The sequence below is a fragment of the Onychostruthus taczanowskii genome, unplaced genomic scaffold, assembly GCF_017590055.1.
Source record: "Onychostruthus taczanowskii isolate IOZ18803 unplaced genomic scaffold, ASM1759005v1 scaffold31, whole genome shotgun sequence".
Classification (NCBI taxonomy): Eukaryota; Metazoa; Chordata; class Aves; order Passeriformes; family Passeridae; genus Onychostruthus; species Onychostruthus taczanowskii.
In genome coordinates, this window is record NW_024500461.1 from 611,094 (window position 1) to 634,473 (window position 23,380).

General features: G+C 37.7%; 1 protein-coding gene across 1 annotated transcript in view; it reads left to right on the forward strand.

Moving 5' to 3' along the window:
• SYT1 (synaptotagmin 1) overlaps positions 1 to 23,380 on the forward strand; it is a 241,185-nt gene that overhangs the window by 122,716 nt on the left and 95,089 nt on the right. Inside the window, exon 3 of the mRNA XM_041409785.1 lies at positions 5,068 to 5,256. Coding sequence (XP_041265719.1) covers positions 5,085 to 5,256 — 172 coding nt within the window. The 5' untranslated portion in view covers positions 5,068 to 5,084. The remainder of the gene's footprint in view (positions 1 to 5,067; positions 5,257 to 23,380) is intronic.

The following is a 23,380-nucleotide window of genomic DNA, read 5'->3' on the forward strand; positions in this document are numbered from 1 at the left end:
TTCTCTTTCAGTGCTCAAGTGTTGTAAACAAAAATGATCGAGGGACACAACTGTGAGATTTTTTGTTATTACATTTCATCCATTACATTGGATGTGACTGCTGAGCTGAACATATTTTGTATGCTGAAAAGATAAGCTTTCCAGGAAATACCATTTAACAGTATAGATCCCAATTTACATCTTGAGTATAGTCAATAGCTCTACTACAGTTGCAGCATTAAACATTGAAAGAACGATGACAATTCCTTCTGAAAACTTAATCAACTACTCATAGCAACACTATAGTTCTATGTTTTTAGTAATGTCACTAATTTTAATTTTTAGTATTGCAAAAAAGAGAGGCAAAAGTAAAAGGACACTTTACAGAAAATTTCTCATTGGGAGGAAATTATTTTCCAGGTGATACATTTTTCTTGAGTTTTGCTCATTTCAGAAAATCTCCCTTCTGTGTGAATCAATATGGACATCCCACAGAGTTCTCATTAATTTTCTGACTATTCAGTTTATTTTTTAAAAAAGTTTAAAATTTCCCATGAGATTAGTCTTCCCAAGTTGTCCACATCTTACTTTGCATATGCCACAATGTTTGCAGACTGTTGCCCTTCGAGCAAATTCTTTCAACTTTGATTTCCAGAATCTGTTCAATGCTCTGTTCAGTTCATCCATGTCTGAAGTTTTATACCTCTTTATTCTTCTCCTAAGAGACATTGCTGCCTTACAGTTTTCTTAAGAGTTGCTTTCCAGTGGCACTCTCTCCATCAGGATCCATACCAGCACATACAAGGGCAGTCAGCCAATACTTTGTACCTCCATAACAAAATCCCTTGCTTCTTACAAATCTCCTGTGTTTATATGTGTATTTCTCAAATGCTTCATTTTCAGAGGAAATTATGTTGAAATTATGTAGAAGTTTGAGCTGATAATTCATGTTTGTCAGAGTTATTCTTGCATAGGGAACAGTAAAGCTTGAAATGCCTGATCTCAAGGGTTCAACTGGATTTTCAGTCAACATATGTCTATTTCTGAATAGACACAAGCATTACTTCGAAGTATTCCATGTGCTTGTCCATTGTGTTATTTTACAAGTCTTATAGTGACTATATGGCACTACTACTGGGCAGTGTTATGCCAAAGAATTGATGTGCTGGGGAAATATAGTCTGCGCTACATTTTATAGAAGCATGGAAGTTAAATTGTAATTTTCTCTACAATTAAAAACATGCTCTTATTTATGACCATATGTTGCACATGAAACATACATAGCACTATGAACATTACAGTGAACATTGAACTGAAAATCATAGTTGAGTGCAATGACATTTCATTTTTAACTTAAAAGAATTTTTTGCTTGCAACTATCATTTCATAAATGGCAGATAACCTGCTAGTGATTTGTAGATCTTTACCTTCAGTGATGAACTGCAGCATTCAAGTAACCCCTTTTGTTTTAAAAGGCCAGTTAAATCTAATTATTCTATATTCCAGTCTCTAATACTACCACAGTGTTTATACCATTAAAAAGCTGCAGCATTACACTTAAAAAGCCGTCAGATCTTATAAGCAAGTAGGCACGTGCTCTTTGCAGAAAGCTTTTTCTGAGTCAAGATTCTTTTTCAGTTCCTTCACACCTTTTTGAAATATCAGGACTGTGTCATGGGCATGTAAAGGTCAAAGGTTCTGTGGCAAGTCTCATTTGTGTGTGCCTCATTAGACGTAGTGACCTCCAACTGCACTAGGAATCTACTGAGGATTGTTCCTGGACATCACAGGAATAATCTGTTTTGTTGGTTTTTCCTCCTTTTAAGTAAATCAAAATGTAATGCCTCAAATCTGTTCTTTAAATATATTTTCAAAATATAGTTCAAAAACTAGAAGCAAATAAATTACATTTGCCTTAATTTTTAATTAGCTGGAAGTCATCACTGCAAATTGTGTCTTCCATTGCTAAATAGAATAGTCAACTGCCAGGCCTGAAATAATTAAGCAATATATTCTAATTAAGCAATTTAATTTTGATTTAATTATGATATACAACTTTTCTTCTGATTTAACTGACATTCATTGACAAAATGCTATAACATAAAACGGCACTAGTGTTTACAGCTTATGACTCTGCATGTTTTGCTTCATAGTATTTGGCATTCATCAGAGCATATGGAAAAAATCTCTTAGTCTGGAATAGCTGGCATTTTATTTGTTACCAAAATTATGTAGTACTTGATGTTTTTTGTTGTTTTGTGAGGCATTTGGGGAAATACAGATATCTCGGGCTTGAGCCAAATTTATGAATATTAACTAGAATCTTTCCATCAACATTGATCTGCTTTTGGTAGTGAACTGCTCCCAGGTCGTTGCAGGGAAATAGTTAAGACTACATGCTTATGAAATATTTATGGAGACATGTTGTATACATATTCTGTGTCAACATCAACATGATTTTATATTAGGCTAGGGACGTGAGGGCAAGGACAGAAGTGAGGGGTAGGCAGGGAATACCACTTCATTCACTGCTGCATCAATAAAATTACTACAAAATATTCATCCAATTGAGCAATACCAACCCCCTATTTTGTTAAAATGTTTTTCATTGTACAGCAGTATTGGAGTATTGCTTTTGTTATTCAGACTACACTTGTGTGCAAACCCCTTTTTAATGGTAGGAATGGTGAGGGTGATTTCAAAAAAGTTCATTCTGCCTGCAGTCAGGCCTCTGTCTGCAGCTCTTCTACAACGGCAGATTCAGAGAACTGAAGTTGAAGGACAAAAAGCCAATTCTTCTCTTGATTTAGTGATTTGAGAACTCTTAGCAACATCCATGAAAACAATCATGTAAGACAAGAAGGGTCATGTTTGATCATATAGCATGCAGTCAGGTGCTCTTATATCCCTTCAATTTTGATGCATTGTGTTTTATTCCTATGTTGATGTTTAAATTTTTCAGGAAAAGCTCAAAGGCTGAGAGCAATTGTACCCTCAGAGCAATAATGAATGTTTTTTCAAGCCCTTTCTTCCTCTGTTTTCTGAAATTATTCAGATCAGTGATATTTATGATGCAGCAGAAAATCAGAACAATGTTTACAAAACCTGAATAAACATTTCAGCTAGCCTTCCTGTGTTGCAGGAATTTCTATCATATCTTCCCATCTTATCCCACTAGCCCAAAATTCTTTGCTATGTGACTGTGATAGACTGAACCTGGCTGGGTGCCAGGTTCCCACCAAAGCTGCTCTATCCCTCCTCTCCTCAGCTGGACAGTGGAGGGAAAATACATCCAAAGGGTCCTAGATCAAGATGAAAACAGGGAGACATCAGTCACCCATTGCTGTCACAGTCAAACTGGACTTGAATTAGGGAAATTGGCTTAATTTATTACTGATCAAAGCAAAGTAAAATATTGAGAAATGAAGCCAAATTTGAAACAGCTTCCCTCCTCACTCCCTTCTTCCAGGGTTAACTTCCCTCTGGATTTCCTCAGCAGTGCAGGGGAATGGGGAATGGTGGTTGCAGTCAGTCTATCACGCATTATCTCTGCCCTCCCTCCTCCTCAGGGCCAGGAATCCTCACACACTTTCTCTGCTCCAGTGTGCCATGCCTGCCTCCACGAACTTCTCTAATTTGAGTCCTTCTCATGGGGTATAGCTCTTCACAAACTGCTCCAGCACAGTCCCTCCCTCAGGGTGCAGTCCTGCAGGAGCACACTGCTCCAGAGTGGGTCCTCCATGGGGTCACCAGTCCTGCCAGCAAACTTGCTCAGTGCGGGCTCCTCTCTCCATGGGGCCACAGCTCCTGCCAGGACCCTGCTCCAGCACAGCTTTCCCACAGGGTCACAGCCCCCTTCAGGCCTCCACCTGCCCCAGTGTGGGGTCCTGCACAGGCTGCAGGTGGATCTCTGTTCCTCCATGGACCTCCATGGACCGGAGGGTCACATCCTGCCTCACCATGGCCTGCACAGGTGCCTGGAGCCCCTCCTGCCCCTCCTGCCCTGCCCGCAGCACCAGCACGGCTGCTCCTCTCACGTATCCTCACTCCTCTTTCCCTGTAGCTGTTGTCCAGCAGTATTTCCCCTTCTTAAATCTGTTATCCCAGAGGTGCTGCCACCATTGCTGATGGCTCGACCGTGGTCAGCAGTGATTCCAGCCAGGGGCTGTCTGGGACTGTCTCTGTGGGACATGGGGGAGGCTTCTGGCAGCTTCTCACTGATGCCAGCCGGTAGCCACCCCACTATTAACACCTGGCCATGCACACCCAATGCAGCAATATACACTCAAACAAAGGTTTTCCCAAATGCCCATTAAACAACATGAAATTAAAGATATGCTGATGTGGAATTATGCTTGTGACAGCCTCATGGATATTTCAAAATGGCTGCATTTAGACTCCCTACAGATGTTGTATTTTCATGAATACAGTAAGACATCTGAATAATTTAAAAGAATGTTGTCAGTAGCAAGTGTCACACAAAATAACTGGAAGGAAAATTGTCTTCACTTAGTGAAGACAAAAATGCATGCAAATCAATTTCTATTTAATACACAGTTTTAAATAGGAAACAATAGGTTGTTACTTTGACAGGAAATCACAAAGTGTTTTTATTATGTCCTTATCACCTTACTTATTTCATATATAGAAAGTCTGTCCATGATCCACGCCTCTGTAATTCTCACAGAAAAAAATTATGTAAATACATAGAAATTTGCACATAGGGACCATTTATTACCCAATTTGCTTATACTTTCAAACTGAAGAGAAAATGTAAATCTGTATGAGATTTTTACAGAAATTTTGAGGTTTCAAATTTAGCACTTCCAAAGTGCAAACCATTGGAAAAGTGCTGTAAGCAATAAAATTATTCTGGCTGAAATTAACCCTGCAAAATACTTTTCTCTCTTGTCTAATAAATACTTTATGAAGAACCTGAACCTGTATGCAAATGAAGTCTTATTTACCCAGTAAGCATGAGAACCAAGTGATATTATGCCTATTTATTCATTTCTTGATGAGAAATACATTTCAATTATATTACCTTTTGGTTTTTGTTGTTTTTGTTGTTTTTTTTTATTCAAACAGCTTACCCAGGAGTTAAAATGGTGAGTGAAAGTCATCATGAGGCCCTGGCAGCACCGCCAGCGACCACAGTAGCAGCAGCCCCTCCAAGTAATGTCACCGAGCCAGCCAGTCCAGGAGGAGGAGGAGGAAAAGAAGATGCATTTTCTAAGCTAAAAGAGAAATTCATGAATGAACTGAACAAAATTCCACGTAAGTAAAACTTGATTGATGATAAAGCTTCTGTTGGCAGACTAGGTTTAATTTGACATTTTCTGCTTTGAGATTTATTTAGACAGCATACTAAATGTTTTCTAGTCAAAGCTGGAAAAATCGCAAGATTAAAATGGTTTTGCAAGTTCCTCAAAGTTAACTAAAATAGAAAAAAATAGAGTCCAACTCTAATTTATGTCTGTTCTTGGTATGTCAGATTAGCTGAGTAATTTTTACTGATGAATTACTGCTGAATCATTAAACCTGAAGCTAGAGAACTTCATTGTGGCTGTGGGGCCAATAAGTAAAATGTTTCCTATCAGTAACACTTAAGGTTTCATGTTTATCACAAATGTGGGTGGCCATATTGCCTTAAAGCAGTATTTGGCCAGAACTCACACATGCTGAGAAACCAAGGAAACTTTGGATCTTTGGAGATTAGAAAATGTTGAAAGAAATGTGCAAATCGAGTTTTAACAAGAAAATCAGTAATGCATCTGTAATGTATGAAGATAACTGTGCTTTTCCCACTAGTTATTCTAGTAGATCAGCCACTGAATGCTGTTTGCACAAGTTCATGTACCTGTGCCAAAAACATAAAAGTATTAATGTGTATTTCTGTGAAGTTAAGAGAACTAAAGTTCTGTTTTGGTCTTCGGTGCTAGAAAGTGCTGACTTAAAATTGAGGCCTCAATTTGTTCACATGTAAAAAAAAAATACAAGCATTATCTTTGTGCTGTTGTTTATGATAATACTGGGGTTCTTGAGTCTGTCTGATATGTTCTACTGTGCATACGCTGGTATCAAATATAGGACTAATTTAATATTGTCACTGGCATTTCGTATAATACAGAAAAAATCCTTTCTGTTACTGACAGAAAAATTACCTAATGCTACCAGTAGATCATTAGGCACTTCTATAGACAAGAAGGTGAAGGCCCTGTGTGTGTGTTTTAGTAGCAAGCATTAGAAAGTAATTCAATCTGTAATAACTTCTTCTTTACAAGGAAAAGTAAATGTAAAATATTTCCAAGGAAGTATTTTAACATATGTAAGAGATTTTATTTTTAGAAGGCTATCCTTTGTGTAAAGAAATGGTTTGTGACTGATAAAGTCAGATAAAAAATTATAATATTAATCAATTTTTTCTATATCTAAATGAATCTTGGCAGTGTGGCAGATGCAGTTTTTGAAAAATTGGTAGCAAACAGCTTTGCTCTGTCACTCAAAATTCCCATTTGCAAGAATTAAGGTATTACAGCGGTAAGAAGTGTGTGTGCCATTATTTTGGTGATCTTTGCAGTCCAGTGCAGACCATACTGAAATGAAATTGTCTGATGATGTCATGGGAAAACAAAATTAAAGAACAAAAATACAGGAATAAAAAGAAAAAAGAGGGAAAATTAAAAGACGAGACATTGAATGAAAAACAGTCAGAATTTGAAACATTTGTCTTGTAATTTTTTTGTCTCACTATGCTATGTAGATAATGTAGATGAGACTTTTATGTAAATAGCCTCTTATTTTTAAACTTCGATTTTAACTTCGCAAAGGCATGAATGGCTCCCAGTATGAGGAACTCTCTAATTGGTAGGTGTAGGAAAAGGTTTGTAGATAGAGAGAAACTTGGAATGCCCTGCTGCATACTTTTTTAAAACCACAACAAAAACAAGTGGAAAGTCCAGTCTGGAGAGTCTTTTCAAGTTGAAGTGACTAAAACTTCTATTATCTCTTCTTGAAAGAAAAAAAGCCCCTACTGTTACATAATGAAAGTGCTTACTTAGAAAAGTATATTAGATCATAAGACAAATCTTATTTCCTATGAAATCCATCATGTTATTTATAAAATAAGGTACCTTATTCTGGTAGTGACACCAGAATATATTGCCACCATCTTAGAAATCTGGTCTCTTATCCAAGATCATGCAGTACTGTTGTCCTGGAGAAATGAACCTAAGGTAGTCACAAATCCCATGCCAATTGTCTGCCCTTACTATAGAGGCTGCAAATGTGATTGGATCTTCCCAGGGTCTCTGTCAAATGCTGGGGCTATGTAGTGTTACTTTCTGCTACACTGGGGGGGGTTTGCCATTTCAAGAAGAAAGCTGAATGTTCATTGTACTGCAGAGGGGCAAGGGACTTCTGTGGGGACAGTTTTGAAATACTAAATATGAATTAGTGCCATTGATGTATTTGAACATTTTATATTCCAAATAACTTTATTTTGCCCATTTTCCTCAATAATAAATCCTACAAGAGGGGATCGCACTACACACATCTGTATGTATTTTTCATTTATAAACTAACATAAACACAAAACAAGTAACTTTAATTAGGCTATCTAAAAAATATTGGGGATGGGAGGGCAGAGGAGACCTCATTTCCCTGTTGGAAGATTATACCATTTTCTCATGAGTGGTTCAGTTCATGCCAGTGGTAAGTTGTCAGTGTGGTGTTTTGAGCCTATTACCAAAAAAATGTAATTGTGCTAGAAAAGTTTTCAGGACTTACCTCTTACAGCTGGCTGCAAATTATTTTTTTTTTGAATCTTTCTTAGAGCAGAATATAAATTAGTACAAACCAAATTGCTTGTATACTGCTTTTTTGGGAATTTCTTGGTGTGTGAGAGAAGAAATATGGTGCATGGGCCCCATTGGGGACAGCAGAGATGCTTGGAAGTCTAAGGCCACTCCCAAGACCATGGACCACGTTTTTCCTCTGGTAGATTCAAACTGAGAACCTGATTTAAGTCTTAAAACTTGGCAGTGGAATGTCATAGTCAGCAAGTTCTCTAATCTGTTCAAATGAGGGACAAGCCTCTTTTTTACTTCACTTGCTTTATCATTTTTACTACCAAAGGTCTCGTGTTCATCCCCACATGACAGGAAAGACTTTAAAATCTCAGTGTTTATTATGAGAGGACCTTTTTTCAGTGCTCTGTTGTTTATGTGTGAGATAAATAATTAAATGTTTTAGCTGCCTCTGCTTATGATGTCTGCAGATGGAAAATAAGCTGCCATGATGGAGTGGATATATATAAAATGGGATAAAGTGTTGTGAAAAAGCTCACTTCCAGTCAACGTGGTTTGAGTGCTAAAAAGGCCAAGCCGTAGTAGGGCCTAATTTATGTAGTCTTCTCTTTCTGTTTTATCTTAGAAATTATATAGTATCCAGTCATGCTTAAAAGAAATTACAACATTCTAATCATGGAATACATGATAACAAAAATAAAGGTACATCCAGCTGAATAAATACTGTTCCTTCCATGTAGCTTAAAATAGAAAATTCATTTTTTGGAGTACTAAGTTTTGTAGAACACACCGATGTCAGAAGTTAAATAGCCTAAATGTGCCAGCTAACTGAAGATACCAGAATTCCCATTAAAAGTTTGCTTTGCAAAACTACAAGATAAAATTCAATTTAAATTAATGCAATTTAAATTATACTGGTATTTTCTTCTGTGATGTATGCACAAGACAAGTCTTATTAAAAAAAAAAGATTAATTTAATAGAATGAGGAAATAAAAGTTCCAAGAAAAAGAAAGGACCTATTTGTATCAGTATGCATTTATTTCAAGAACATTGCTGCAGAATGTAAACCAAGTTATAATTTTCATTGGTACAAGCAGAAAATCTGGAGGCTTTTTCTTGATTTGTATCTCTTTAAAATAGAGCATACACCACATTTTGTGACAGAAGAACGTAGGCTTCCACAAGCACACACATCATTCAGAATGGCAATGTCCTAACATACATTTCACTCTGGATAAAGCAAGTGGGATAATTTCATTACAATGAGTCATACAATTAAAGTGCAAGAACCCAGTAAGTTACTGAGGCATAACTGTGAGGAATTTTTTTCTCCGTTATGTAAATCCCTGCATTTTGGTTGTGAGTGGCTGATTTGCATAATCACAGTACAGTTGTTTTTCCAGAACTGAACTGTGCATAAATGTCACTCTAACTTAATTGGTTCTTATACTTTCAATCCCTATTTATCTTTAATCTGCAGAATTTTTAATCTGTTTACCAGAAGGTGAAAAAAGGCACCATCTCTGTTTTTACATTTTGCATTTTACATACAGTAAATCCATCAACTGAAAAAAGGGGGGAAACAGAGCAGATAAAACAGCACTTACTGTTCTGAAAACAAAATTCATTAAAAGATTTTATAAGATCTGTCAGTTCTTTCCTTCTTCCTTCTCAGTGCTCTTACATCTGGATCTTTGTCTACAGGCTACGAAAATCTCTGCCATACATTTACAGTAAGTGTGTTGTAACAAGACTGTGGTAATGGCAGCAGCAGCTTTTGGGTGGAGACTTTAAATGTCAAGATACTGATACTAGCCATACACAAATAAAAGTTGACATAAATTACCATTAGTTACTTAATAATTTTAAAATCAAAGTGTTGTTGATATGTTTTCTAATGGCACATTCCTGTATGAACAGGAGACCTCATTCTGCCAGTAAACAAGACAGCAAAAATCCAATAAAATTACAGCATGCATCTGATTGAATAATGATGTGCTGTTAATGCTCGTGGTAAAATCTAGAGCAGCTATAATCGCTGATTGCATTGAATCCAGGATAGTGTCATTACCTCTATAATAGAAAGATACTGCATATTTCCAATGCTCGTTGCTCTCTTACATTGTAATTATATAAAAAGTTATATTTCTATACAAACCCTATTCTGAAATGTTTGGCTGGCTTGCCACTCCATTTGGCCTCAGTAGCTGGTGCTCAAAAGCCCTGTATTTGATTCATCTTGTTCAACTGACTGCTAATCCCACAAAACCAGAAGCTCAAATCTCTGTGATAGTTCAGGATAAAACCTGATGCTCTGTGCAGACTTCTCTCACATTCTGTTTGCAGAGAAAGTTTTATTTCCCTCTCCTTGAACTGGTGAATAACTGTCAAAACAAAATGGGACTGGAGGCTATAGAGAGAACTGTAACAAAAAAATGTAAAATTAACTGTAAGACTCAGGTCTGGTTTCATTCCAAATAATATCTTAATAAGCTGACTACCAAGTTGTATTTGGGTAATTTAGTAAATAAATAAATAAATAAATAAATTCTGGATTGATATATTTAGCCATTTAAGTCAAAATTTCAGCATTCAGCAGTCATCTCAGACACATCTCATATTTCTTTCTCCTTGCTGGTCTCTGCTATTTTGCCCTTCTGCTTTCTTGATTGACCAGCTGAGTTGTATTTAGAGTGTTTATTGCCCTCTACAAATGACAGTAAAGTTAATTTCTTAATTTTTCATTCGTATGTGGCATCAAGATTATCGAAGAGTTTTTACCATATTATGTCTGTTATTAGAAGATTGAGGATTATGTTCATGGGGTCTTTCTGAAACTTAATTTTTATAAACTTACAGGTTAATCATTTGATGAAAATAAATTCATTAGGCTTCTCCTAATGGTTCCCAGAGCACAGGTGTCACTGGTACAAGGAGGAGATGGCACATTATTTTCTAAGTTTAAAAAGATACAAAATGCTGATAACAGAATGCTTTCAGTTTTAGAAGCTGGATTAATAGTATATGCATACCATAAAATCAGAATACAGTTGCAGCAATAGCTCTGATTTATATTTTCACAGTGCATGCCAGTGTTAGTCATTGCCTAATAGGTTAGCCAGAAAAGAGTTGCGTTTCTGCTTCAGAGATCACCCTGAGTAGTAGCTGACTGCCTGCAGGAAGGAGGACTATGTATACATCTGTTTATATGTGTGTGCACATGGATTTAGCTAAATAATGAGCAGAGTTCTCAGCTTAGGAACAGTCAGGCATTGGCAAACTCCATTTGGGTATCTTGACAAAGAATGTCTCTATGAGAGATTTGGAGAAGATAAATAAGTTTCTTGATGTTCAGGGAAGTTTGAAGAGCAGTGCTGGAGGAAGTGGGACGGCATGAATTCAAGTTTTCTTCTCTCCCTTCCTCTCATAAAATCATTCACAGCTACTCATGCCAAGCAAATACATACAGCTTTACACTGCAGAAGAAACAGGGAAAATCAGAAATAAGGATTTATTTTGGAACACAGAAGTACAAGACAGAGCTATTACAGTACAATATTAGATGTGGGGGAAAACTCCATTATTTCTAAATATAGCAATTTAAATGCAAATATCAGATTGCTTTGTTTTTTCCCTGAACACCCCAGTCCCAGAGTGTAGATGAAAACTTAATTTCTTTTTTTTAAATTTAAATAAAATTTCTAGATCTCCTGCTGATAGGGAAAAGCTTGAAAATACTGCCCACACACATCCAGAAGACACAAATATCATGAGAAAAACAGTTCAACTCTTGTTATTTTATAAACTCATGATATGAAAATGCTGTGATTATTTCTAGGGGTCCAGCATATTTTGTTTGCTTTAAATGAGGAATCCTGAAAATACAGTTTTAAATCCCAAATGTATAAATAGATACTGAGGGATGGAAGAATGGAAGTAAAAACTCATGAAGCAGATGAAAATCCTTGTCTGGAAGGAATAGCATGTGGTCTGAGATCCCACTGCATTATACTCCATCAATATTTTAATGATTGATTCTGCCATGTAGAATTTATTTGTTTTTTTTACATTAATACAGTTTACAATCCATGAGTTATTTTCATATGCCTTCTGATGGGCTCCCCTTAACATGTCCTCTCCTTAAACTTTAGGGTTCATGACAGCTGCCAGTTTGATCCTCATACCAAGCTGAGCGAGGAACCTCAGGCTGTTAGAAGTACAAGCTGCTCAAGCATGACCTAGAAGTGCTGCTACTGCAGACTGTAGCTGGATCAAGCACTGGCAAGCACACATGCTTGCCAGGAGGTTACATAAAGTCATTGAATGGTTTTGGCTGGGAGGGACCTTAAAGATCATGTAGTTGGCATGCCCCAGCTGTGGGCAGGGAAATAATCTCCTCCAATCAAAGCAAACTCAACCCATGCATCTGACACACTTATGTCCGAAGGAGATCCCTGTTCCTACACTGGCCATTACCTTGGCTCCTTGGACAAGCCAAGGGGGAAAGCAGAAATCAGCAGAGCAGACTCCTACTGCTTGAACCAGAGCAGCAGCTGCAGCACTCTCCATCCCCAGCACAGAGAGAGCCTGTCTTAGACTAAACCCATGTCCTCCCGTCTGCATCACCTTGACAATGCACTGTCCCATCAAAAGGAAATGCTGTCTCTAAGCCAGTAGCACACTGGGAAGGTAACCTCAATGTCAAACAGAATTATACATTATTGATTGCATGTGTCTGTAACACCCTTTTCAGAAACAGCCATTTGTTTTGAGTTGTATAGTCTGAAAGACAGGGAAGGAGAAGCAAGTTCTCCTATAAAACACGTGATGCTGAAAACATTTTAGCAAAATATAAGAGAACAAAAAAACCACATTCAGATTACCTTTTAAAGCCAAGGGGATGAAATTCATCTGTAGCAGAAACAGGGGTGAGCACCTGCCTTTGGTTTGGTGGTGGTGTTTTAACAAGGGCCGTCAGACTACCCCCAGGGGTCTCCTCTAGCACATCACTGTGATTATTATTTTATATGTTACAATTACTCTGGTAGGTATTTTATTGCCCTATAGATACGTCAAGTTGTGCCAGTACCTTATAAGTTGAGTAGAGAGTTCAATTTACAAGCAGAAAACTGAACATGGTTGCTGGCTTACTTCCAGTTCTGGGAATATATCTTAAAATTTCATTACTTTGTGTGAGAGAAGGTGCACTAAAATTGTGTTTGCGTGCATAAAAGAAACACATTCTTTGTTAGCGTTTTTCAAACTTACCTGCATATAAAGTGCCTACAGAATCACACATTATCAGTTATAATTGTTTCTAATCTTGCTCTAAAAATAAGAGTTCATGGAACAATTGTTCTGAATTTAATACATTTAAAGATTGATTCTCAGCAATGTACAGCAGAAGAGATAAAAGGCACCTATGACTGTGGTTAGTGGTTTTTCTTTTAAAAAAGTATAGTTTAAATGCACAGTGAAAATATGAGAATTGCTGTTAAGATTTATATTCCATCCTTGCCTCAGCTACTTGTGCTTAGGCACTGTGACAGGCTAGAAAATATTCTCTCGCTGCTGTTATTCTGAGAAATTGTTGTAAGTTGGCACAGCTGAAGAACAGAGTGCCATTCTTTGTTGTTATTGTTAACTATTCTGCTTAGAACTGGGAGAGTTTCCTGCTGAGAATTGTCCAAACTAAAGCCTTGTCTGAGCTATTATAAATATATAATAACCCTCGTTTGGTTAATATGTTTTTTAAGTGTTTAACATTTTTCGAAAGACACAAGAATACTGATACATGAATTATTGTACCTGGTCATCAGTGCCATATGCCAAGGTGGGTGAAAAACTAAGGCACTGACCACCAAGTGGAGCTCTCAGGAATACCGTAGGTACGCAGCATCCTTTCATACATTCATTTTATCTTTCTTAGTCTTGGCTTTTATGTCAGGCAAGCTCTTGAATGGTTCTATATCAGAACATGACTTCTGCTTCCAGAACATGCAGCCACTTTGTAAGAGTGACCTGTGGAAGTGGCCTCAAATATTCAGAAGAATCTTGGTATGGGAAGATTTTGCTCTGACTCCATAGAAAGATGTAATGCTGAACTTGAATGACTGCCTCATGAAGGCTGAGTTCCAGCTGGCAGCTGAACAAGCCATCTGCCTACTCCTGTGCAGATTTCAGAATCTGAATCTACTCTTAATTACCAACTTCAGCGAGAGCTCCCTAATTTGCTCGCAGCCCCTATATCATCTGGGGGCATGTTTCAGTACTATAGCTGGCACTGTTTTCCTATTACAGTGAAAGCCACCAAAATGAAAGATGAAGTTTATAATTTCAGATGGGAAAGGCATTTCAACCCACATCTTAAAAAGGAGCTCCAGAAATTATTAGGCTTTCTACACTTAGTTTTTAAGAATCACGCTCTAGAAGTTGAATTTACAGATCTGAGTTAAATGGGTTGATCCTCTTCAGATTGACATAGAAATAGGTGGCCCAGGTTCATCTAGAAGGAAAAACTGGTATATACAGTGGTACTGATCCCACATACTTAGATATCTCGGAAGGCCTCTAGGTTAAACCCTTTTAACAGAGAGATTCATGCCTTAGAACATTTTCTCTGGGCTAGGAGACCTGATTTCTCTCATTTGGAGAGCGATTGTTTCAATCTCTTCTACCAATGTACAGTCCGATGAAGAATAAGAGAGCTCACTGCACTAGAGGCCTGGCTGAAGGACAGCATATGCATTTTGCTGTGAAATGTCTTTGGACAAAATGAGCAAATTACACTGGGTATTTAAGGCTCCTCGTGCTTAAACAAGTGTTTCACACAGGGTTGCAGAATATGGCAACATGAATCCCACATTTCTTTTTTAGCTGTTCTTATAGGAAAGGTAGATCCAAGTTTTCCAGCTTCGTCCCTTGATTTCCTTTAGTCTCAGGAGGACCTGAGGTTAAGGTATTGTCGGCTTCAGCCTGAGTGATACTCCTGATTCTTGGCTGGCAGCTCCTTTATTGTCAATCTGAAGCAGCCACACAGACCATCTGTTTGACCCAGGGGAGTAGGGGTGTCAGCTCCTTGAAGAGGAAGGGAGAAGGGAGGAGTATGTGAAAGCTGGTGAGCTGCCAGTGGATTTGGAGTCGTTTCCACACAAGCTTTCTTTCTCCTAGACCTGTGTCAGGACTATAATCCATTTAGCTGTACCTCAATGGGGAGGGAACCTCCAAAACTAGGGCTTTTTGGTTTGGTTTGGTTTTGGTTTTGGTTTTTTGGGTTGTTTTTGGGGTTTTTTTTTGAGGGGGGGAGGGGTGGCGTTTGGGGTTTTTTTTTGTTGTTTTGTTTTTTGTTTTTTTTTCTGGAAACAGTTTTTAGAGAGGAAATACATTCTTCACATAGTTAGCAAATTAACAATGTTCAGTAATTTTTACACCTTTCTTATACTTACTTTTTTGGTCCTTTCTTCCTTACCAGATTTCAATGGCTTTTCTATTTCACTTCCATGTTGTTTCATTTATGTATTTATTAACACTTTTCTCCTAGCCAGAACTCACATGAAAAAATCATCACAAGCAAAATACTTGCTAACCCAGCATTCAGTCTTGTTTGTTCTTTAGGTATCAAACTCATGTTTCCTCCCAAAATAGCTATTTTTGTCATGTTTTCTAAGACCTGAGGACTCAGTTTTTATCAAACATGTGCTTTAAGCTGGAATATGGCATTTCAGATCTCAACCCTTGAGTCAGTTGTTTGTTTGTCTGTTTATTCATTATATGCCATGGGTACAAATTTACTTGAGCAAGGGAAGAAGGACAGACAAAGATAAGGCAAGCTTACTATTCCTAAATTTCAGCCTAGCGTAGCATTTTAGATTACAAGTCAATGATAGTAATCACTTTATTGGAAGCTATTCCAGAATATCAGTTTCTAAATTTGTTTGCCTCATGAAATATTTACTGATGAGTTTTAGGTCTTAGGACAGTGAGGTGGGCAGGACAGTGGGAAATGGTATGATGGGTGGAGAGGACCGATGGACAATAGGTACTCCCTGAACTCAAGGAATAGTGATAACACAGCATGAAGGAGTGTCAACATTGACCTGACTATTCTGAAACAGCCATGCGTTTATTTTATTTAACAGTGACTGCATACTGCATAAATATTCCTGAACAATGCTCTTCTTGGTATAAATATAGACATGCAAGAGGAATATGTATAGGAAGAGAGAAAATGGAAAAGAGAAACTAATTGCAACAATCTCTTTTATGTTCAATTAATGCATGAAGTGTTTAAACTGTGCAACATCCTTGATTTTCAACAGCTCATTTTTGTTAGGAACCTACTGACAGCTGGGCCTCGATTCTTCAGAATGCACAGATCTATCCAACACCACTACAACTTCTCAGAAAACTGTCTATGATTTTGTAATGATAATGACAAGAAGCATTTTATTCTGTTGAACCAAATATTTATCCCAGTAAGTCCTGTTAGAAAAATATATCCTGTTAGAAAATATATCCTCTTTAAAAACAACCAACCAAACTCCTAAATTGTGTCCCCATTACATAAAATAATTTGTGATACCAAATCCCTAAAGGCATAGCAAAGCTAGCTGAACCCTGCAGTGCAACACAACTGCAGATTGGTGAACAAATTTTTTTCTTGTTTCAAGTCTTTTTTCTTGACTGACCTGCATCTTTCTTGTAAATAACTTAAAAGACAGTAGGATTGCATTCTTACTTGATAGAGCCAGCCAGTAAGAGTAGCATAGGTATGCAGGCTGGGTCCAGGTATTGAAATGTTACACAGCAGGTTTTAGAATCTCAAAAGGTTTAGTCTGGTAAAATATTTAAATGTGTACTAACCTTTAAGCTCCTGAGTGGTGCATCAAATTTAATTTGTCACACACAAGTGGTTTGGAAGATCAAAATTGTAAATAACATTTCTAATGTGTCCTGTAATTTACCTGATGAACTGCTACACTGATTCTTACTTTAATGTAAATTAATTTTACTTTTGCTATGGTTATTTTAGTATAAAATACTTATTTTATTAAAAATTTGTAACTCTACAAGTAATGTAATTTTAGAGACGTGTCACACACACATAGTGGTAGAAGCAAATTTTTTTTCAGACCTTCATAAATACCAGTGTAATTCTTTTACCTTCCATTTGATTTTAGTGGCCTGCTTGCTGAGAGTTGTACCCACTTTTCACACGGTCTGTTATCACAACACACATTTTCATGATTGTTGTCAAAAAAAGAGCATTTAGGACAGTTGTTTAGTTTAAATGATCAGTAGAGTGCTACTTTGAGATAATTTGGGAAGGGGACACATACACAGAAATTTTCCAATGGAAGCTGTTGGAAGAATGTAATTACCTCACTTGGGACTTGAGCCAACCCAGCAAACATCCAATTTCCACAGATGTGATTGAGGTTGTTTCCATTTCGTTTAATGAGAGTTGGATGGGGCTGTAAGGCATTACAATCTTTTAGGGAAAATCCCAGGGGATCTCTCATCACCAAAAAAGCTGAGGATGTTGGTTTTATGTTTCCCCCAAAGTACAGCAGCCCTTGCATCAGCATGTCACCACTGCTGTTCCCAAGCATTACTGGCTCAGGGGGAAGCAGGCCACCATGGTGCCACTTTCTGTGCCTGAGAGGGATCCAGGATACTGGCAGATGATGATATTTAGCTTCCTTCTGCGTTTAGGTCATCCATGAGAGTTCAGTTGCTCAGTTCAGTTCTTTGGTGGATGTACTTGAGTGCTGTAGCAGTGAGCAGGGAGTGCGTGTGATGCTTCCCTAATTCCTCCTTCCTTTCAACATTGAGTGGTACTCATTTCAAAGAAGCATTTCAAAGTCAGCATCAGACTGTTACAGGGGTCAAGATTTTTTCACTGACTGGACCCCAGCAGTGCTTTGGTCCTTGCAAACAAAATTACAGGATTGCCTCCAATGCTGCTGATAGTGCCTCTGTTTGGGCAAACTTGTGTAGTCTTCCTCTTGCTATCAGGGGAATTAAAGTGCTTAGAGCATACTTTGTATCCGTTCTATATGCTAAGATGGATCGCTTTTCATAGATTGGCAGATGCTTCAATGCCTCTCTGTTTCAAAGTTGATCTTATTTTGGTTGGGTTTTTGTAAGAGGTGAAGACAAGCTTTCTTCATAGGACGAAAATAAATAAATATTGTTGGGGTGTGGCCTTACCATTCACTTCCCAGACATAACTTAATAGACCAAAATTGTCAGGATATTTTATTACATAAGTTTGTTACTCATACAGCATTGTCATCATGCGAGTTGGGGGCCAGTAGCAGACTGAAGTGTCAGTGAGAACTCCTGATACAGCAAAGCAATGCTGATATTCCCTGCTTTCCCACAATATTTTATGAGGCAAAGAAAATAAGAGTTTGTACTGACATTTTGGTAGTAGAGGACTGAGAGCTGTAAAATATCTCTGATCCTGTCCTGATGCTAGGTGAATGTAAAATTTCCTTTTCTAAAAAAAAGTAATAGTCAGTGATTCTTTCTCCAAAAAGATGCAGCATTTGCTTCCACCAGACAGGTGACCATTAATGACAGTCAGTATATGTCTTCACAACCTCTACAGACCAGTATGTCTGATACCCTGAAAATTACTACTGCAGACCATGTTGACAGGATGTGTGACTTGTAAGTATTAGAGGTCACATCTGTGGTCTGAAAGTAAATGACAACCAATTTCTGACTTACATCTCCCGTTCTTCTCAGTCTCTTTCATCTACTGCCTCTTTTCCTTCCTTTCTCCTAGTTCCTTCATCACACAGCATCTTCTCCTCTCCAGAAAAAAAGCACAGTTTTGTCGTGCTGACTTCAGCGGAGAATACAGTTACAGAAGGAAGAAGGAGGGTTAAAACCTCTGAAAGGTTTTTTGGTGTATGGATGAGAGACTTAAAGCTTCCTGACAATGCTAGTCTCTCCTCTGCTTTCCAGGCTGTCTGCCATAGGAGAGTTTTGATGAAAAAGAATGAATGTAAACCAATATTTGTCTACTTTCCTCTCTACTTCATACAAAGCTTGCTAAGAAGGGCTGGAAAGCTTTCAGCTAACATTTTAGCTAAGCAAACCTGAATACTGATGTGTATTTTTCAGTGGCTTCAGGACTAATTATAAATAAAAACAAATGTACAGAAGTTATAAGGAAAGAACTAGCTGTTTTTTTGCTTGAGTCTGAGGCCTCCTGTAAGGGGTAGTTCTTTATTCCTTGAATATACTGAGTGTTCCTGCACTGAACCATGATCTAGAAATCTCACATCCCTGCTCAAGGATTTTCCACCTGCTGCTAGTTGTGCTACTAGTTCGACAAGAAACATTTTCAGAAGGAGAGACAGAAAGTGTATGACCCTGTGATGTCAGTGGCAGTCACAAAAATGATGTGTGACCTCAGATAAGGATCAACAATTGAGATGAGCCAGGATAAATCACAGCACTGCCAAGTTTAGAGAGAAGCCAGAGGAAAATTGGTTGCAGTGCTGGCTTACAGGAGGTTGTTCCCAGGCAGGAGCTGGCTCAACTTGAAGGCATGTGAGGCCAATTAAATAACTCCTAGCCACTTGGGAGGGGTATGTCTGTCAGAGCCTGCTTTCATGAAGGGATAAAACGGCTATTGATAAAAAAATGCAGTCTTCATGTTTGCCGTAGTTAAAATACTATGACCAGAGAGTTATTTAATAAGGTTTATTTGGGGTGGTATTTTGATCTCTTCAGTAGTTGAGTTTTTGGAAACCACTGCAGAGATACTGGGTCTCTGAGCCATTGGCAGTGAAGTAAATGGCATTTAGTTTTGCTCCAGGGAAGGATTTATTCTTTCATCAAGTGTCACCTCTATCATGATGTGCCTGAATAAATATAACTAGCTTCGCTTACATTAGTGGTCTCTCCTGGGACAACACTGCCAACATAAATTATTTATGATTTGAGTGTTTAATACTAGTCACAGAAAAAAAAAAAAAAAAAAAAAATACTACCTTCCAAGAGCACTGCCTATTGCAGGTGACAGAGACAAAACTTTATCTTCAATAAAGGACTTTTTTTCACCATAACAATAAAATCTATCAGCCTCTTTTTACCTCTGCAAAGTGCACTTCTCCCATAGTATAGTGTTCCTCTATGTAGGCACAACTTTGGCTCTGAAGCTCCACTGAAAAGTAATATTAATGAGGACTTCCTTTTCGCAGCTCGAGGACAGGCACCTTATCACCTAGCTGATACAGGAGTTTGTGACAAGTCAGATTAGAAACAGTCATCTCAAAATAAATAGAAGTTGTCTTCTGGTTTCTGGAAACCCTTTTTGAGATTTCACCCAACAGACCCTAATTTTGCTGTATTGTAGAGTAATATGCCAATGTCAGCAATCAGAAAGTAAGGCAAATTTTGGCAGATTTCTTTCTGAGATGATTTTGGCAAGACAATATTATTTTGCTTCATTCCATAGTTATTAAAATTATTGAAAAGGCAGCACAAGGTTAAGATTCAAATTTTATTAAATGTGGTGCTCACCAATATAGTTAACTTGAACTCTACAAGTTAGAAACTTTATATGAGATGTCCTATGTTGTTTTTAAAAATAATCTCTATCTCGCTGTATCCTGTGCCTTTATGGTTTTTATGATATATAAATTACCTTTCTATATTTGCAGTGGCTTAAAACTCTGTGCTTGTTTAAAGACAATTTACTGTGGCTGAGCCCATGATAAAGCCTTCATATATTATAAAAGCAGGTCATCTTATGAATACTGTACACTGAGTAAACACAAGAGAAATGTGAGATCAAAGTAATACAAGAGTAAAAGTTAAGATAATAAAAATAATAAATAATGACGAATTAATAAACTAAATAATGCATTAAAAAAGTAAAAAAGTAAAAGAGTAATGTAAAAAAAGTAAATGCAATGAATATCCTTAATGTGATGTAATTATAGCCACATGTATGTGCCACTCTTCAAAAGCTCAATGTTGTACTGAAATCAAAATATATAAAATTATATTAAAAATATAACAATAGATACAAAATGTATAATGTATTTTAAAATAATAATGTATTTGACAGTTCACTTTCCTTTCCTTAGGCAATGTGTGATACTATGATAAAATCACCAAATCAAAGAATCGTTTAGGTTGGAAAAGACCTCAAAGATCATCAGGTCCAACCTTTGACCAATCTCCATCTTGTCAACTACACCATAGCGCTAAGTGCCACATTGTTTCTTAAAGACTTCAGGGGCGGTGACTCCACCACCTCCCTGGGCAGCCCCTTCCAATGCTGACAGCCCTTTCAGTGAGGAAATTCTTCCTGATGTCCTGAACCTCCCCGGGCTCAGCTTGAGGCCATTTCCTCCTGCCCTACTCTGGTAACCTGGGAGAGGAGACTGACCCCCGCCTGGTTACAGCCTCCTTTCAGGGCGATGTACAGAGTGATTGGGTCTCCCCTGAGCCTTTTCTGCAGGCTAAACATTCCCAGCTCCTTCAGCTGCTGCTCACTGGACTGGTGTTCCACACCCTTCACCAGCCTTGTTGCCCTTCTCTCCAGCATCTCAATGTCTTACTTGACTTGAAGCAACTCAAAATTAAGAACACAGTTCTTGAGGTGTGTCCTCACTGGTGCAATACATCAAGATATATTATGAAATGCATCAAGAAAGTCTAGATCTGGAAAAAAATTCCTTCATATAAAGTTAAATGCTCTTTATTTTCAACTTTTCTTCATGTTACATATTTAGGAGGAAAAAGCATCTTTATTTTACAAGTCTCTATTGCCCTGAGGCTTTTTAGTGTAGTGTGTGGTGCTGCTAACCTTCAGTGCACATATTCACAGAGGGGAATATTAATTTTGTTGCATGGGCTGCTGTGACAGCCTGTGCAACACAAACCTCACCTTAATATAGGTTTTGTATTGTGAAAAATGCCTTATGCAAGCTTCTAAAATGGAATAAATTTCACGCTGGGATATAGAAAAATACCATGAAAATTACTATTTGATTAGCAATTTCAGTCTAAAAATTAGTTATGACTTATCAAAGTATCCCTATTTTATAAATCACCATACTTATCTTTCCTAGGTTAAAGGAATGCTGTCACAAACATGCAGTGCTTTTTCCCTGTGTATTAGTAAGTTCACCTCAAGACATAATCCTACAAACATTGTTAAGCATAGTTTTGCTGAAATTAATGTCACTACTTATAACTGAAAGGACTCAAATTGGAGCTCTACTTGTCAGGCAGCAAAGAAAATTACTTTAATGGGCCATTTTGGAGACTTTTCATAATTTATTATTTCTTTTTCCTAACAGAGCCCTCTATGTATGTTTTTTCAAACAGCAGACTCAATTTTCACTATGGGATTTACTTGTCATATCTATTGCTGTTTATTGCTTGGAGGTTGTATTTTCATTCTTGGAGGTAGTGGAACTACAGTGGGGCTGAAGAAAGAAAGGGAAATACCAAATGTTGTCTCCAGTTTTGTTTTGTAATAGGAATAATTGCTAAGGCACTGCCAGGAGATGAGGAAGAACACGACTTGCATCTTAGCCTAAACAAGTTTAAACCCAGGTATCTCACCCCATGGAGAAGAGAGAGCCTATAGCCTGAAGGTTAGACTGCATGGAGAATGCATCATTTATCTGTCTCTCTGAGGGTGGCACATAAATCCTCCATGGGAGAGCCAGGGACTCAAAACCACTATTTTGTGGGAGAAGTAGCTTGGTCTCTGGCTTACGTGGGGTAAATAAGCTGGTCACTGCTTAGGGCTCCAGCTGAGGAAAGACAAGTCTTCAGAACTCTGCTCTCAAGCCTGTTTTCGTTTTTTACACAGTGAATATTTCATCTAAAATGGTTGGACGACTCAATTTGCTGACCTCTAGGAGAGTGTCATATCCACAGTATAGTTTTTGCATACTCTCATTCCGTTAATCTATTGTAACACAAGGTGTGGCCTGATATGGAGATTTTCCCAGGAATATAGAACCATGCCTGTCTCACAAAGGCAAGGACATATTGGAATTCAACATTTCATGGATATTAATATGGATATTTTATCATTTTGGTAATCTGGTGAGCCTTGAAAAAGGATTAAAGAGGAAAAACTATGAGATCTGGACAGCCTCTTTACTCTACATGGATTCAGATTCCTGCCAAGCACCATACATTTTTCTCTTTGGTTTTCAACAAACATAGTTACTTTAGGTTGTAATAGGTCAAGACAGTTCTCTATTACCTATAATATTATCTATTTCTTCAAGGTGGGAATGCAGAGTATTTTTTTCTACTAGAATACCTTATAGAAGTCTGTTGTGATGACAATTTCTCTTCATCGGGATTTGTCCTCCTTTGACCTTCTTTCCTGTGACTATAGCTGGTTTAAACATTTTAAGGCAGTTTTCCAACATGAGATTTCTTACCGAATTTTTTGAGAGGAGAAGACGTTATTTTATTTCCTTGTTGCCATTTTAGATCTCAGTGCTACAATAGCTTATGGCGGAATTTCAGTTGAGAGCAGTATTCTTAGTGAATACAATATCTGTGGAATGTTTATTTGCCGGGGCGGGGGGGG